The following is a 19000-nucleotide window of genomic DNA, read 5'->3' as shown; positions in this document are numbered from 1 at the left end:
TTGGGGGACACCCTCCATAATAATTATGGTATATATTAAACACTATGTGTCAAGTATTGTGTTAAGCACTGGGGTATATCCAACAAAATTAGATCACCCACAGAACCCAGTTCCATGCAGGACTCACAACCTAAGAGGTAGGGAAAATGAGTACCTTATCCCCACTTTACAGATGAGGATACTGAGGTCCAGAAAGGTTAAGTGACTTGCCCAAGGTCACAACGGGCCAGTGGAGGAGTTGGGCAATAGAACACAGTTTTCCTGACTCTCATGTCCTTCCTCTTTCCAGGAGGCCAGCCTACCTCTCAAAAGACTTTAGGCTAAGGACAAAAGAAAAGCAGCTCTAAACGTTTTGTGTTGAAGATGTAGAATGAACTTTGAAATAGATATCTGCTACAGTTAGTAGTCTGAAATTATTTACTGCTTATTGTTCATGACAATGTTAGTCATTAACTTCAGGTTCTCACCTCTCTGGATTCTTCCCATACTCAGGATAATAAATCACAATTTCAGTGTGTATTCATACCTACACTCCAGCACACCACTAGTAAATGATTAATTGTAGTTTTAAACTGTTACTTCACTGATTTCAAATTTTAAGCTTCAGGCATTTTTATTAACAGAGAAACATTCTTAACATTGTTAAATGGCTTTGTGGAAGGAAAAGTACTCTTTAAAAGGAGTAAATTAAGAGATTCAGCCTTTTAAGAGTTTCAACATAATTTTTCAGTGGATTTTTTTTTGTGTGTGTATGGTTTTGAAAGCAAAAAGAGGTTTTAGGATTTTCTGTTCTAACAGAGTAGAGCATGCTGAAACTCTTCTGAACACTTTAGAGTCTGGGATAACAGTGAAAATCTTTCTGTCCTGGAACTCCAAAATAAAATAGCTGGTTTTGGAAGCAACTCGTGTCTCTTTTGTTATATTTAAGATTGTTCAACTAGATTGGGGAAGTCACTTTTGACCTCATATTAAATGCATTTATTAAATGACTATCAGACTCGATAAGCACTTCAGGGATTGTTCTTACCTGCATTAAACCAAGGGGCAGGAAGCAAAATTCAGATCTGAGCAAAAGACTTTTCTTTGGAGGATGAGACTGAAGGGTTTTGGGGGAATGAGCTGTCTTCTTCAGGGATAGATTCCACAGCTGATAGTGATTTATAATACTCATCTTCCCCATCAAGCATTTTGATTTGGCTACAAAAAAGAAAGGAAAGCATCTTCATTGGAAAAGAGTACTGTCATCACTATCCCTAGGGTGGCTAAAATGGTTTATCTTTAAATAGAATAGACTATCAATGAGGAAATCACACGGAGAGTCACCTTGTTAGGGTTGGCAAGTCCAAACGATTTCTTCATCTCTTCCCCAGTTTATAAATCAGTCTCTCTCTAAATCATTTTGTAGGCGAAGCTGATGGTTTAAGAAAATGATGGCTGACTGCAGAACCTTTCACCTCCCAGTCACACATTTAGAATGGACCCAACTCAGTAGTGGCTGAAAGATGCTACCATTTGGTTTCTGTTGCTTTATGTGAAACAAATTGTCTGTTGGGTTCCCTGTGGATGCAAATCATCCCTCCTCCTCATCTCTCACACCCAAAACTGCCACCACCTAGTACTAATTAGCTCCTCTGCTAACCTCCTCAGCAAAGGTAAAATGGGCCACAAAGCCCAAAGTGCCCTTTGACCCTGGGGGTGTCCTTTCCAGGTTGAAGGCTGACAGAGATGTTGCACAGGGAAAGGAAGGTGGCACGCTTGGGTGATAGATGGGCCATTTCTAGTTTGTGGGTACAGGTTTTCACTCAACCTATTAATGCTTCCAAACTAACATCACGGTCAATCACAATGGTATTTACTGAGCGCTTCCTGTGCAGTGCCCTGTACTAAGCACTTGGGAGAGTATAATGCAACCGAGTACTAACAGAAAGTGATAATAGCTATAGAGTAGCTATGCGAAAGACTGCAAGAGGACGTTACCCAGGAACACAGTTTTCAATTTTTGCAGAAAGCAGGAGAATCAGGCTGCGTACTTGCTACTATACAAAAATTGCTCGGTGTCAATAATGCAGAGCTATGTTAATTACCGACTTTTAGAAACCTCTCTAGAAAGTTTTGCCTTTTCTGTAATTTCAAAAAGGACTCCTGTTTACTGTTGCTTAAAACTATGAAGACGGATATTTACCCAAGTTTTCTTGGCTTCCTCTTACTCCCTTGATATTCTAGAGTTCCCTGTGGAGAGGGCCAAGAACACACAGTCAAAGCAGAGCAGCAAGTCGTTAATTTTTAATTCAAAGTGATTTTGTGTTGAATGCAAGCAGATGCTGATAATATCAGAAGTCACAGCATAATTTTTTTGATCAAAGGGTTCAAGTGAGCCTGATGAAGCATGCATCTTGCTCGTCTTTGATAAACCACATCAATTATTCACCGTGAAGGCAGACATCCTGACATGAAAGCAGCAGATAAAGAGCACAAGCACATGTTCAAGGCGAAAGCCGAGGAACGTGGGGGTGGGGCTGGAGGGGTTGGAACAGGTATTAATAACAGAATTATTAACTGGAAACAAAGCCAGTAAAACAGCTTTATGGCCACTTTGAACTCACATTTAACTGGTTATAGTACATGTTGTCCTCAGGGCTATTCAGCATTTTGGGCTGCTGACATCTTCGACGAGGTGTTCTCAGCTTCTGTTCAAGATAGTTTTCTGAACAGTTAGAGAACAAAACTTAGTGATATGCTCTATCAGGTAATGAGAACATTCTAGCATATTTTTAGGTTATAAACATTCAATAAATTTAACAGTTATGACCAAAAGAAGTACTATGTTCTAAATGAATGAAGGATTGCTAGAGGTTCTGCACCTCTTTTGGTGAAAAACTATTTTTTCTTTATCATCTCCACCATCTTTCTTTACCTAATCAGGAGCCATTAATAATGGAAGCAAAACTGTATAGTCCTTTTTGGCAGCATAGAAAATTCAAATCTCCTGGTTAGTGGACATCAGCCGGATTTTGTACTACTGAGAAAGCAGCTTTCAGTCGGGTTAGATCAATCTGGAATATGCTGATTTAAAATAATTTGCAATACACTATATAATGGGAATTTAAAGCCATCTGGAGCCCACACATTATAGTTTGGGGAAGAGGAAACCTTTTAGTAGGATGGATTTTAAGAAAATTTGGCTTGAACCGATAGCCAAAATGCTTTGAAAATACCATTGATCTGTATAATCTATGGAGTGGTTGACAGGATGAGATGACTGAACTGCAGAAGTGAGAAGTTACTCCCTATGAGTCCTGTACTCAGAACAGTCCACAAGGATAAACTTTTTAAAAAAACCCAACAGAAAAATTTCAGCAGATAAAAGTAGTAGTGATTCATTTCCTTTTGAAGAAAGCAAATTGTCAGAGAATCTGATGTCCCTTTGTGGCATATTTGAAACAATATTTGATTATGACAGAATTTTGCCCACACAAAGGAAACACTAGAATGGAACAAAATTTTCCTCTAAACGTATATACAGGATTGCCTAGCCTAGGGAATGGGGTGTCTTTTACCCAGACCAAGACTGCATACTTCTTTTTTGAGTCATCGGGCTGATTTATAAATTGGTGTTTTTTCAGTGAAATAATACTATTATCCACCTGGAAAAGTTTCAAATCCTTATCGAAGCAGCATGGCTCAGTGGGAAAAGCCCGGGCTTGGGAGTCAGAGGTCATGGGTTTGAATCCTGGCTCTGCCATTTGTCAGCTGTGGGACTGTGGGCAAGTCACTTAACTTCTCTGTGCCTCAGTTACCTCATATGTAAAATGGGAATTAAGACTGTGAGCCTCATGTGGGACAACCTGATTATTTTGTATCTACCCCAGCGTTTAGAACAGTGCTCTGCACATAGTAAGTGCTTAACAAATACCAACATTATTATTATTATTAATATTTATGGAGTTCACTTATAAAATTAACTTGACACAAAAAATAGTGAAGAAATACTTAATGAATTATAAACCCAGAAACTGTATTTTGACAGTTTCAAGCTAGAAATGAAATGTTAAATTGTCTATTGCAGTTTTCCCTTCATGAGAAACAGCCACCAACTCATTCTTATTAAAGGGAGAGATTTAAAATTTCACTACTAAAGAATCACAACTTTCTAGTGTGAATGTTTCCTTTAATAATAATGTTGGTATTTGTTAAGCGCTTACTATGTGCCGAGCACTGTTCTAAGCGCTGGGGTAGACATAGGGGAATCAGGTTGTCCCACGTGGGGCTCACAGTCTTAATCCCCATTTTACAGATGAGGGAACTGAGGCACAGAGAAGTTAAGTGACTTGCCCAGAGTCACACAGCCGACAAGTGGCAGATCTGGAATTCGAACTCATGAGCCCTGACTCCAAAGCCCGTGCTCTTTCCACTGAGCCACGCTGCTTCTCCAATAATAATGTTGGTATTTGTTAAGCGCTTACTATGTGCAGAGCACTGTTCTAAGCGCTGGGGTAAACACAGGGGAATCAGGTTGTCCCACGTGGGGCTCACAGTCTTAATCCCCATTTTACAGATGAGGGAACTGAGGCACAGGGAAGTTAAGTGACTTGCCCACAGTCACACAGCTGACAAGTGGCAGAGCTGGGATTTGAACTCATGAGCCCTGACTCCAGAGCCCGTGCTCTTTCCACTGCGCCACGCTGCTTCTTCTACATGCTTTATCGGCATGTCCCTCTCTTCTCTGAAATAAAAATAAATGAGGAGGTGCAACTTAATTTCAATATCTTGGTTTGTACATGTGCTCTGAAAATACTAAGTGAAGTGTACCAAAGAAATAAACAAAAATAAATTTAATGATGAACTTTATCCCTATAAAATAGTCATTCTGTCCAACCACTTCAAGGAGTTTTCAATCACCCCTGGTCTCGTCTGAGGACCTGGTTGAAAAAAAGTCACTACACCAAGCCTTTTTGAGAGACAAAGAGGGTCAGGATACCCTTTAAGTCAGTGGTGGAGACAGAAATATCTGGTTAGTTCTATTCTCTGAGCATGAGACTATACTCCCTATGTAAGTTGTAGAATTTTCATAAATAGGAGCAAGCAGGATTGATTTCCAAACTTTGATAGAGCAGTAAGTCATCCTCGTGGGCAGGGATAGTGTCTAACCACTCTTTTGTCCTGTACTCTCCCAAGTGCTTAGTATGGTGCTCTGACCACAGTAAGCACTTGGTAAATATTATAGATGGATAGAGGAACAATTATTGCACAACTGGCTAGAGAATTATACCCCAAGGTTAAACACCAATGACTTGGTATCAACTCATGAAGATGTATGAAAGGTATCTACTCAATATTTTAATTAATAACCTAATTGGAGAAATCAAGAACATCCTTATTAAATTGGCAGATGATTCTTAGTTGGGCAGGATTAAGAAAACTATGGAACACAGGAATAAAATCCAAGAAAACAGATTAAACTGGAGAATTGATGCTATAAAAACAGGTGAACAATTAGGACTAGAGCTGGGTATCAATCTTAGGAAGGAAAACCATAAAACATAATTCAAAACAGAGGAAGACTGACTAGGCAGAAGTACAGCAGAAGTGAGCAGTGTGTAATGGTTAATCAGAAACTGAAATTGAGTCAGCAGTGCAATACTGTTATTAACATGGGAGCAGACCATTCAAGGCCACTAAGGATGAGCCTTCTGCTCATCCACTCCTAGACCCAATAATGTTAGAAAAGTGAATTTATGCATTACCATCCAAGTTCATTTTATAAATAAATTTATTTGGGGGAGCAAAGAGGGGAATTTGGGACTATGCCTACCAAAGCTCTCCTACATTATTAATATTAATGATTATTAATAAATCAACTTCTCTACCCATCATAGCATCCCCCTCCTCTCCTCAAGATTCAAGATGTTTAGGCAATCTTCAAAGTATTTTGCTTAGCTTTTAATCTACCTTTACTGAAGACATTATTCTGCTGCTCTTTATGGTTCCGGGAAGCTACAAAGGTAATCTGCATCGCAGGAAGAACCCCATGAGCGGCATCCTGTATTCATGCTGCTAAGCACTGCATATCAGTGAAACCAAACATGGTGCCTGGTTAGTATCAGACCCAGGTCTTAGCTGTTCCATGTTGACATTTTTGCCATAGCTAAATTAATGCCACTTTTTCACTTTGCACAGCTTGGACGATCATAGAAGAACTTTCCATTTCATCTTTAATTCATACCATGGGGTAGACGCTTGAGAATAGTACTGTATAGGAGGACCCAAAGGGGTGAATATCAGATGAATAGAAACACCAGGAGATACATAAGAACTTAGAATGAGCAGTAGATGAACTCTGGAGAAATAAAGATCTCATTTCACATAAATATTGCAAATAAAAAGTAAAACAAAGGGAAAGAAAACAAGTACAACAACAACCAAAAACACATGCTGAATCTACATAATTGCTTCTAAGCAAAGTGTTTTTCAGAGGTTTCCACAAGGCATCAGCACTCCTGAGACATTAGTTTTTCCCCAGATTCACATATCACTTGAAAAGGAGTTTTACTAGGTCAGAGTAGCTTTCCAGCTTACCACTTATTCGTGGGGTAACCTTGGGAAACCCAAAGAACATCTCCACTCCTCTAGGAATGGAAATAGGAGATTATATTGTTTCAAATTTACAAATTGTTTCTTTGAGGCCATTACAGATTATTTATCTACCTTTATGTTGGGAGAGGGGAAGAAGAAGAGAGCCTGGACTGGGGATAGGAAGAAACTGAAATCTACTCAGTGTTTAGTTAATCAGTTGTATTTATTGAGTGCTTATTGTGTGCAGAGCATGTACTAAGCTCTACGGAGGGTACTATATAAAAATAAACCGAAACATTCTCAGACCACAGTGATACCTCAGCTTCCTTGCTAGCCAAGTTGGGGCAGTGAATTGGGAGAAATGGGAAGCGGAGAGGAATGCAAGACTCTCACAGCCATATCCCTATTTCCCCTTCTGCCAGACCCGGGGCATCAATCAATGAATCAATCAATAGCATTAATTTAGTGTTTACTGTGTACACACTCTATAATAAGCACTTGGGAGAGCACAACAGAATTGGGAGCTCAGACAGCCTTGAATTCTAGGTCCATTTCTGTCCCTGTCAGTCTCGCCTTTGAATAAATCACACCTCATCTTGTCCGTCTCCTCATGGGGGTAATAATACTTGTTGTTCCCTTATAGAGACTGCACAGCCAAATATATTTTAAAAGTATTGCCAACTGTACAAAGTTTATCATGGATCATGAATGCAGTGGCGTTCACATGGTAAATGGGTGGAGAAAGGAATGGATCAGAAACAGAAAAGAAAGGGGAACATTAACCAAAATTGAGTCTATGATCTAGTTTCACATTAAATGAGTGAAGGGACAAAGAAAACATGCAGCAGTAATGATAAGTAAAGATTAAAATTCTTAATACTCTTGAGAGTTCCAATTCAAAAATATGAATAGGGTGCATAAACCCTGTTAAATTTTAAATTGCAATGAGTAATATTCAGCTAAATGCTCATCTTGGAAAGTCTTTGGAGAAATTTCCAAAGAATTACACAGGAGGAGACTATTGGCCCCATATTAAAAAATACACACAGAACAAAAATCCCAAACATTTATCAAAACAAAGTCGGAAGAATCATCATAGATCTTCTCAGAGCAAGAATATGGCTTGCATAACTTGAGGAAAACAACTTCCCAGCTGTTCTCTGTTTTTTACTGTTTTTTTTCTCATGAGTTTTAGGAAGGCTGCTTGCTACAGGCCCTCTGTTGGACAGTGGAAACACCAGAGGCTCTCTTTATCCAAGAACAAAAAAAGCTAAGTGGTCTATAAACAGAAACAAAACCCAAGATAGTTTTCTCTATTTCAGCTAAAGATTTTTTAAATTTCAGTTTTGGGGGAGGGGAGGTTAAATCTTTGTATGTTGCCTCAAAAATGGACCAACGCTTATTATTCTCATTTCTGAGTGCCACAAAAAAGTAAAAAAGTAAGGCTTAATCATAGAACAGTGCTTGGCACATAGTAAGTGCTCAACAAGTACCACAATTATTATTTTGGAGAAGCAACATAGTGTTGTGGATAGAGCACGGGTTTGGGAGTCAGAAAGTCATGGGTTCTAATCCCAGCTCTATCACTTGTCTGCTGTATTACCTTGGGCAAGTCACTTCACTTCTCTGTGCCTCAGTTCCCTCATCTGTACAGTGGGGATTGAGACTGTGAGCCCCATGTGGGACAGGAACTGTGTCTAACCCAATTTGCTTGTATCCACCTCAGCACTTGTTATAGTGCCTGGCACATAGTATGCACTTAACAAATACCACAATCACTACTAGTAATAATAATAGAAAATATAGATAAATGTTAGGTTTTCCTCTGTAAATATACTGTCTCCATATGATAGAGGATTTGACAAGGGCAATAATTTTTTTATTTTCCTAGAAGGTAATCCCTTTGGACTGAGAACCTAATATCCATGTTTGTGGTTCAAACTAGCTTCCTCTCCATTTAATCAATCAATACTACTTACTGAGCAATTACAGTGCGCACGTCACTGTACTAAGTACTTGCGAGAGTACAACAGAAATAGTAGAAACGATCCCGAATCTTAAAGAGATTACAATTTACTGGGGAGACAGGCACCAAAATAAATTACAGAAAGGGAGAAGTATATGGGTATGTACATACTTTCTATGAGGAGCTGCATATACTTAAGTACTTAGGTTGTATGCAAGTGCTGAAGCGGCAACTGAGGAACGTAGAATATGGGGAGATGAGAAACTAATTGGGGAAGTCCTCCTAGAAGAAATGTCACTTCAGAAAGGCTTTAAAGGTAAGAGCAGTGGTACTTGGAATGTGATGAGGGAAGGGTTTCCAGGCATGAGGGAGGGTGTGAGCAAAAAGTCGGCGGTGGTTGAGAAGAGAACAAGGTAGTGTCAGGGCAGTTTAGCTTGGACTTTCTAAACTGATATATACTCATTTCTGGTTATTGTGAGGGTGGTCCTCACTCTGCCAGGATTTCTTTGATTTGACTTTTAGTTGTATGAATATGAAGTACAGAAAAATCATATATTGTTTATTGGACTGAATAACAAAATTGTGTTAACATATGCTCCCCATTGGATAGCCAGAAATAATTTCATGATGATCCTGGGGATGACACCTGTCTCCAGACCAAGGAGGGCATGCCAACTGGCATCGTCTCAGCCCTCATGCCCAGTGCTTCACTCTCCCCACAAGAGATGTGGTCCAGCAGAGAGAGGTTAAATGGGGTAGGGAGTGAGTCCGGTTGGGAATCGTTGGCAATCAAGGAGTGGTATAAAAATGCAGCAGGAGGCTAAGGGTCTCTGGCTGGCTTGGCTCGGTGCACCATCTGGACTCTTCAAAAGGCCTGCAAATCTCTGGTATCCAAACTTTGCTATTCATTCAATCATGTCTTTTGAGTGCTTACTGCATGCAAAGCACTGTACTAAGCACTTGGGAGAGTACAATATAATGATATAGAGACACAATCCCTGCCCACAATGAGCTTACAGTCTAGAGTTATGGCTGGAGTCCCTTTCCCTGTGGAAAGCAACCTCCCATATTTGATGATGAAGTATGTGTACCCCACGGGCATAGCCCTTTGGCTTTAACCACCTTTGGTTGAAAGATAGTAGAGCTGAATAAGTGGCTGCAAGGGATCCAAAAGTGAATTCAGGGTGACTTCTTCTACACTATCGATGCCTTCAATGGCTGTATCATGGCCACCAGCCTTTCTGCATGATTAAAATCACATTTATTGAGCACTTACTATGTGCAGAGCACTGTACTAAGTGCTTGACAGAGTACAATACAAGAGAGTTGGTAGACATGATCCCTGCTCACAAGATGCTTACAGTCTAGAGGGAGAAACAGACATCAAAGTAAATTATGGCTAGGGGAAATGGCAGAGTATTAAGGATATGTTCATAACTGCAGTGGGGCTTGGTTGGGGTAAATATCAGGGTGCCTAAGGAGTACAGAACCAAGTGCACAGGTTATGCAGAGGGAAGGGTGAATAGGGCAAATGAGGGCTTAGACAGGGAAGGCCTCTTAGAGGGAATGTGATTTTAGAAGGGCTTTGAAGGTGGGGAGACTGGTGATCTGGGAGGGAGATTGGGGCCAGAGGGAAGATATGGGCAAGCGGTTGGCAGCGAGGCTAAAGATCAAGGTATACTGAGAAGGTTGGCATTACGTGACCGAAGGATGCAGACTGGATTGTGCTTGGAGATTCATGAGGTAAGGGAGGAAGGGGGAGAGCTGATAAAGTGCCTTAAAGCCTATGAAATAATCTTATAATTGTTCATTTTGGGAAAAAATGAATATGATCTCTAGAAGGGGCACTGCTCTTTTTTTAAATAGGCTCATATTGCTATTGTGGTGAGTGACCACACTCACACAAACATATATATAAATATAAATATTTATAAAACTACCTCACTTTATAAAACCCTAATTATTATTAATATTAAAATAATCCTTATACAGGTGCATACATACTATCCAAAGTGGAACTGAAAAGATCGGTGTGTCCAAACATCTCTTTATATACAGTATAACTATAAAGACTCTGTTTTGCAGCAAAAGTGGCTGTTTGGCCTGTTGTTTCCCAAAGAGCCACTCTATTACTGATTCCTGTAGGCCACATGGATTGGCTTTCTGCTGCTGTTTCTTAGCAATGAACATTTTTGCTTCATCACTTGAACCTGTAGTTTTGTGGGTCCTTAAAATATTTCCCTACCTACCCTTCAAGACCAGGTGTCTGAACCCAGTTTGTCAAAAAGCAGCAGCCTAAGAATTCTGTCATCATCTCTTCTTTACACCTGCTCAGCTCTGGAGTTGTGTTTCAGGAAATATTACTTCAATGATGTTGGACCAGCTGTGTTCCAGGATCTCTCTGGTGGTCCTTCTCAGGCACCAATATTAAGTTCAGTTTATATCCCTCCACGTGAAGCACAAGAGAATTGGGAATTCTTTAAAATACAGCAGAATTAGAACACCCAAAAGGTCATTTGATTTATTCCATAGTGTCTAGGTAAGAATTCCCCCAAACGATCCTAGTAATGACCAAATTTTAATCCTGTCTTATCTCCCAAATGGATAAACTAGGGATTAAAAACTAAACCCAAAACACCTAAAGATATGAGATGAAGAAACACAAGTGAAGTACTTGGTGGACCACAAGCTGAATGGAAGACAGTAATGAAGGGCCATCATTAAAAAAGTCAACATGCTACTTTTAGTGCTTTTACCAAGTCTTAGTACAATGCTTTGCACACAATAAATGCTCAATAAATATGATCAAATGAATATATCAGTGCTGTGATATATTTACAAAGTATGGCATAAAAAGGTTGGAAAGGAGTCCTGTTCCCAATGTGTGAGTCAGAACTTTATTCAGGTGGCCTTAAAACTAAGATAAAGGCTGTGAAGAAACTGGGGCTCATTAGGGAAGTAGTGTGGCCTAGTGGAAAGACCTTGGGTCTGGGAGTCAGAGGACTTGGGTTCTAATCCCAGCTCTGCCTCTTGTCTGCTGTGTGGCCCTGAGCAAATCACTTCACTTTTCTGTTCCTCAGTGATCTCATCTGTAAAATCGGGATTAAATCCTACTCCCTCTCCTACTTAGACTGTGAGCCCCATGTGGGATAGGGATGGTGTCCAACCTGATTGCCTTGTATTTACCCCAGTACTTAGAACAGTGCTTGGCACATAAGTAGTGCTTAACAAGTATAATTTGAAAAAATTAAGTGAATGAAAAGGGGGTCTTATGAGAAAAGGTCAAAGGACTAGAGTTGTATACTCTAGCTAAGGGTAACATAATCATTGTCTTCAAGGGTATGAAGGGTTTTCATGGTGAGGAGACTGATGGGTTGCTCTCCATGTCGATGCACAACAGAACAAGAGTAAACAACTTTTACTAGAGAAGGGATCTTATTAACTTCCAGGATAGTAAAACTCCCGACTATGCTACTAAGGGAAGTTGTGGAGTCTCTATTCCTGGAGATATTTAAGAAAATAAAAGACAACAATCTGTTCTGGAGGGTTAAGCTATTCATCTGCCTCAAGCAGGAGGCTGACTCAGATGATCTCTTCCAACATTGTTCCTTTATTATCAACCACACCCAGACATGCCAGTCTGAGTTTTCAGACATTTAGCAACTGCCTCTCTAAATGCAGCGAACAGTGACAAACACAGCTTAGTGTATTACAGGAAATGTTTGCAATCCTGATTTGAGTTTGTCATGTCTCTGGCCTGGGACAATCTGAACATCTGATGGGGGTTAATGAATAGGGGCAAGACAGCATGGATTGGGCCTCCAGTGTCCTGGAGAGGGGTGTCAATGTCTGGAGACAGACTCCCTCAAAAGCATGACCTTGAGGGAGCCTGCACTGGTTGAATATTCCCCTTAATGAAGTCAAGGACATGCCTATTTTGAGATAAAGACCTCATTCTTCACAGAGCAGGGAGGGATGTAGGGCTTCTTATTCACTAAGTGTGTCTGACTCAGTGAAAATATTGGGAACAACAAGCAGTGTCTAAGTGGAGACTGATAGTAAATTTCATCCATACAGTCTCCATATACAATGGACAAATACTAGAGAGCTTAATTTAGAAACAAAATTCTCTGGCCATGGCAGAAACATTACACTTTTCAGGCCCACCAGTCATATTTGATTTGCTAAAACAAGGCTGCTTAAGAGACTATTTGTGCATTAAACCCATCATTTGAAATGTTGCTTAACTGTAAGAAGGGCCTTCTTCCCTCCAACTTGTTTAGGAATCTGAATGGTTGATATGAACTTCATGAAATGGTTCACAAACTGGAGCCAACAGTAGAAACATATGCCCCAAGCCATTTCTTTTGAGAAAACTACAACTGGAAAAAAATGACTTCAGATAGAAAGTAACTGTTGCTTCAGCTATTCAAATATGGCAGGTTGCTTTACTCTGGAAAAATTCTAATTTTATATTCCTTGTCTTAGAAGAGATTATTGTGAACAGAATATATTGACCATCATGAAGAATCGAGAAGCAGCGTGACTTAGTGGAGTCAAAGCAGGTGGGTTCTAATCCTGCCTCTGCCACTTCTCTATTGTGTGACTTTGGGCAAGTCACTTATCTTCTCTGCGGCTCAGTAACCTCATCTGTAAAATGGGGATAAAAGTGTGAGCCCCATGTAGGATAATCTGATTACCCTGTATCTACCCCAGTGCTTAGAACAGTGCTTGGCACATAGTAAACGCTTAACAAATACCATAGTAATAATAATAATAACACTGCTTGTTGTTCCCAGTAATTATTATTATTATTATTATTGTTATTAAAGGCAGGAGTGCTGGATGCTGGTCCCAGCTGGACTCTCCCTGTGAAATTTTGGCCAGTCCCAATTTTTCTATCTTCAGTTCTTCTGAAAAGAAGGACTAATGATATCTGTCTCATAGCTACAGTCTCTGGGTGTAATGAGCATTATTAATATGCTACTTGTAAAGCTTCATTGAGCCACACTGATCATGTATACTAACTTGCATGTACTCTCCCAGCCACTTAGCCACTGTACTCTGCATAGAGCAAGTGTTCAACAAATACTATGGATTGACTGATTGATGGATAGCCACTTGGGTTTCCTTCCTAAGGAGCGGCAGGGGGAGACCCTCATATGTTCAATATCCAGAAATATGGAAGGAAAAGAGCTAAAGACTACAGTGTAATGAGCCATTCATGAGGATTTCATTTATTATTCATAAACTAAACAAGTAAAAATGATTCATTACTTTGGAAGTGTGAGCAAGAGCCCTGGCAAACATACTGGAGATTTCCAATTTACATTAGAGAAACATGAAAGTATAACTCTTAATTATGACCAAATACTAGCACAGACTCCTGGGATCTCATCAAACATCTCAAGGTCCATATTCATGAAAATTTAAGCACTGTCTAAAACATGTTAATTTGTTCTTTGTTTATTTCTTTGCTTGCCGGACTAATTTATTCCAAAGGATTCTGATTCTCAAGCTCTAATATATTGATCAGGTCCCAATGCAGCATGAAGACAGCTTGGGGAGAAGATTGTGGTAGAGAACAAAAATTATTCTTGTTCTTTTTTGGTGATGGAACTTTTCAGCTTTCCTGAGAGCACACATGTCTTTGAGAACATGACAGTAGTGCACTGGGGCCCATGCAGACAGGGTAGTGGCGACTGCAGTTGCTGTCTAGCTTCTGTGAATGGGTTTCCAGCTGCTGCAGCAGCTCTGATCATCACCCTGACCCCAAATCCAACTCAAACCACAAGCAGGATTTAGGGTACAGTCATTTTTCAGGCCGAGGCCAGGGCCTGAGATTTGGGAGGGTCTCACCATCATTATCAACAGCATTTACAGAGGGCTTGCAGTGCACAGAGCACTGTGGCACAAAATGCGGCACTCCTGGATATCTTAAACAAGTATTTAAATTGGTTGCTTCGAGTTTCACTTGGCCTTTCTGCTCCTGCACCATCTCTAGGATATATGCTAAAAAAAAGAAACAGTGAAATGTCCTAAGACAGCAGTAAGGAACCAGGATAATCCATCATTTGGGTAAACTGAGACTTGATCATTGATTATAACTGCATGGACTAGAATATTTAATAGGGCTAAAGTTATTTTATTGATAAGTGTGATTAGTGGTTAAATGATTTTCCATGATATAGTTATATTCCATGTCATTCATAAGAATTGATGGTATCTCCCAGCAAAAGTGATGGCCAAGTCTCAGTCATAAGATTTCAGGCCTGAAAACCTGCACAACGAAATTGTAGTGAGAGTGGCTTGTGTGGTGTGAATCAATCAATTATAGAGTACTGTATGCAGAGCACTGTACTAAGCACTTGGAAAGTACAATAGAGATAGTAGACACGACCTCTGGCCACGGGAAACTTACAGACTACAGGGGGAAACAGCCATTAAAAGAAATTACAGATAAGGAGCCCCCCTTGAGAGAGTGCCAGACATGTTCCTGTTGGGTTATGAGGTGCAACACGCAAGTAAGGGGGCAGGTGTACAGCACAGTATAAGGTGTCTGCAAAGGATTTTTAATATACAGGATCCATTTTCAGCTGAAGTGACTGCAGCAAGGCTCCATAACCAAGCGAGTGGTTGCCCTGGTAGCCACTACATTCTTTACTGCCTGCACTGGCCAGCTATCTTTCAGGATTCCTGCTGGGCCTTTCTTTCCCCTCATGAAAGCCCTAGGTAGTTCCGGTCAGAAACCTTCACCAGTGGTGGCACAGCTCCGGATGGCAGAGGCAGGACTAGGACCCAGGTATCCTAATTCTAAGAGGTGGGCTTTTCAATCAATCAATAGCATGTCCTGAGCACCTACAGTGTGCAGACATTGCAGAGCATTTGATAGACTATTAGAAATTAAGTGTACATAATCCTTGCCCTTAATGAGCTTACAATCTAGCAGGGGAGGCAGACACTAAAATAATTTCCAGACAGGAGGAAGGAGAAGAGGAGAGGTTACCTCCAGTGGGACACCTCCTTGGATTGCTGGTGGGAACAGGAGAGGAAAGAGAAGCATCCAAAGTCCCTCCTCTCCTGCCTGCTCCTGCTCTGAGCTGGAAGTGCTACTGGTGCGTCCTGGTACTTCCTGTTAGAGAAACTGTGTGCAGTATCCTGGAAACCTCTGGAAAACAAACCTGGTAGAGGCACTTCTAGCCCAGAGTTGGGTTGCCTGCAGAGATAGTGCAGAGGTGGCCTCTCTTACCCAGCCTCCACCTCTCTATTACCGGTGTCCTTACTACTTATTGTTTGATGTGGCAGACTTACTCAAAACCTAAAAGCAAGCTGCACACAGCCTGGGGGTTGTGTGTCCTCATGCCTGCTGGTTGGGAAGGAGAATGGTAGGAAGAGAGAGGCAGAGAGAGACAGAGAGAAAAAGAGAGAGAGGAGAGAGTAATCCCTTTCAAAGTTGAAAGAGCAAACCTAAGGAAAAAAAGGTCCAGACTTTCGGATCACCTCAGACCCCAAGTTATAGCGGCCACGATTAGCTGTATTTATTCAGCTGGAATAGGTCTACATTACCAAGAACCTTAGAGTGTTAGAGAAATTCATTAGCATGGCTCTTTGATGTCATGTGCATCCCAGGAATACACTGCTGAAACTGGGAGGCTTTTTGTTTATACCTCTAAACAGAACCATTTGAATGCACCGGCTGAAAGGACTTGTTACAGAAGCAATGCATTTTCTCCAATAGAGTGATTCATTACTTATGTCTTCATTTTGGACACTACAGTTGAATGTGAGGCCATATGCTTTAAATTATACAGCATACTAAGCAAATCACAAGTTTCTCAAGATGGTGCTTCAAGGCTGTTTTTGCATCAGTTAGTTGCCAAAAGACCCAGATGATACTGTAATTAAACAACAAATATTTTCTGCAAAATCAATCATTTAGCTGTCCCACATCCCTGTGATTGTGAGTTTTAGATGCCATGCTGGGAAATAAGTTGCACAACTCAAGACCCTTAGAACAATTCTTCTACCTCTCTCCAAAACAATCCTACTCCTCCTGCACCTACTTTCTTGCACTATCCCTTAACAGGGAAATGTACACGTAGTACACTGTAAAAAACAAAATAAAAACAGCCAGAGACTAAAATGAAGGAGGCAGAGAACTAAAGATATCAGAGACCATTGTATAGGACTCACCAGAAAGCTCTATCAGCTCAGAAAGTTGGCATTAAACTACTGAAACCAAGGTCCACCAGTTATGCTTTCCTATCCAACTGAGTGACCTGCATGTACAGATGCAGTCCATTCAAGACAGTTCTACAAAGTATCTAAGTCTCTAAAAATAACTGGAAGGCAGAACTGAGGTATTTCCTAACTAATCTAAACCAAATGGATTTAAGCTAAAAAGAGAGAGAAACAAAGGCTTGAAAGTCACAAGTCTGGAAATGAGTGGAATTGTAATTATCTATTCATTCATTCATTCATTCATTCAATAGCATTTATTGAACGCTTACTATGTGCAGAGCACTGTACTAAGCGCTTGGAATGTACAAATTGGTAACAGATAGAGACAGTCCCTGCCCTTTGACGGGCTTACAGTCTAATCAGGGGAGATGGACAGACAAGAACAATAGCAATAAATAGAATCAAGGGGATGAACATCTCATGTCACTGTATATGTCATCTATATGCCATCTATATGTCACAGTGTATTTGAAAATGTATTATAAAAACTTTTTGCAATGCTAATCAAGTTTCAGTACTGTGTGAACTTAGTTGAGTTTCTATTTCCAAAATTTGATGAAAATTTAGGGAAGAGATAATCTGAAAAGTGGATGGGCTGGAGAAGCAAGAATTAGTCCAGTCCTATCAGTAAGGGTTACGGAATGGTTGGAACTAAATTTCTAGGACCAAACCTTCTTGGAAAAATTGTAAAAAAATAAAAAAGAAATAACTCCTCCAAATAGGGTAGTGAAAATATAAAGAGGAAAGGGGAAGGAAACATTAAAAAGATCAACAAATGACCTGATTTGCCTGCCACTCTGTGGTTGTCTTATGGCAAAAAATGGAATTTAAATTCTTCTTCCATGACCAATTGGCCCCCAGTTCCTATCAAGCAGAGGAAGTTAATATCTCTTTCCATTATGGAGCCTTACATTCTTATGAGTCATTTCCTATTCTCTCCAAATTGGTAACTGTCACTTTCCTATTATGGCTAGATACTTGTCTGACTTTGATTTCTGAACTCACAGGAAAGAAATTTGTTCATTTAGCAGAACCATGAGAAGCAATAAAGGCCCTTTGCAATCCACAAAGCTATGTCTCTAGGGGTTTTATTTTGTTTAGAAATGTGATTTGCATATCAGAAGGCTCAAAATCACAAGTACATATCGACATATACAATCTCTTAAATCCAAGGGCATCAGCAAGTACACAAAGGACAGAGAGCAGAAGCCTAAATTAATCCCCTCAATAGATTGCTTCTTAGAGAAAGAAGTTTGCTCTAAACTTCAGGAAACTGGCAAGGATAAGGTGTAGAGGGGAAGGAAAAAAACTTGGAAAAAGTCTCACTTAAATGATGTTCACCTTGCCATGTGGCAATAGGAGCCTAGAAATACTTGTTTCCTATCAATGAGGTCCATCCACTGGCACCATTGGTTCATCTCACATGGGACTGCTCTCTTCATTGTACCTTGGCTTAGAGAGTCCATCACAAAGATTACAGTAAGTGCCACTGAGGACTGGCAGTTCATAAAAAGTGTTTTGGAAGAGTGGCTGATCCCAGAATGATGGGGAAAAGTGATTCACTGATGAATACAGAAGTGTCAGACACAACAGCTGGGAAGACCCTGACTTACTTGCATTCAATCAATCCACCGAGTGCTTAGGAGAGTACAATATAACAACTTTTCTTTGTTATCCAAGTAGTTTGCACTTAGAAAAGTTGGAGGAGTATATATTGAAAAATCATGGGCAATTTAGCTTAAAACATACATTATTCATGCAGCTTACCCCACATTACACAAATACAGATGGAATATGTTATTTGAAAATATAATTATATTTGGAATTGCAATATCTTAGTATATTTTTATGTAGATTTATATGCAAACTTCTGTTTCAGGACCCTCCCTAACATGATGGTTAAAGCCTAAAGATAAGAAAAACCACATTGTAAATCCATCTCCATCCCTCACCAATCATTCAACCCTTTTCACTGAGTGCTTATTGCCTGAAGACCACTGTACTAAGTACTTGGGACAGTACAATATAAAAGACATCCAGTCTCTCTCCTCTTGCCCCTACTCTGTTTCTAGCGGCTTTTTATATATCACCTTCCCTTCCACACTTTGCTCCTCTAATGACAACCTACCTACCGAACCTTGATCTAGCCTATCTCACTGCCAACCCTTCTCCTACTTCCTGTCTCTGGAATGCCTTCCTTCTTCATAGCTGACAGAGACC

The 19000-nt window shown here is 40.2% G+C and overlaps 1 protein-coding gene across 1 annotated transcript in view; it reads right to left on the bottom strand.

Annotated features, from left to right (window-relative positions):
• MYO3B (myosin IIIB) overlaps window positions 1-19000 on the bottom strand; it is a 262024-nt gene that overhangs the window by 26810 nt on the left and 216214 nt on the right. The window contains exons 30-32 of the mRNA XM_039913176.1: window positions 2604-2704; window positions 2183-2229; window positions 1028-1197 (exon numbers count right to left, since the gene is read on the bottom strand). Coding sequence (XP_039769110.1) covers window positions 1059-1197; window positions 2183-2229; window positions 2604-2704 — 287 coding nt within the window. The 3' untranslated portion in view covers window positions 1028-1058. The remainder of the gene's footprint in view (window positions 1-1027; window positions 1198-2182; window positions 2230-2603; window positions 2705-19000) is intronic.

Source organism: Ornithorhynchus anatinus, chromosome 9 (genome assembly GCF_004115215.2).
Source record: "Ornithorhynchus anatinus isolate Pmale09 chromosome 9, mOrnAna1.pri.v4, whole genome shotgun sequence".
NCBI classification, from domain to species: domain Eukaryota; kingdom Metazoa; phylum Chordata; class Mammalia; order Monotremata; family Ornithorhynchidae; genus Ornithorhynchus; species Ornithorhynchus anatinus.
This window is presented reverse-complemented; position numbering and strand designations above follow the sequence as displayed.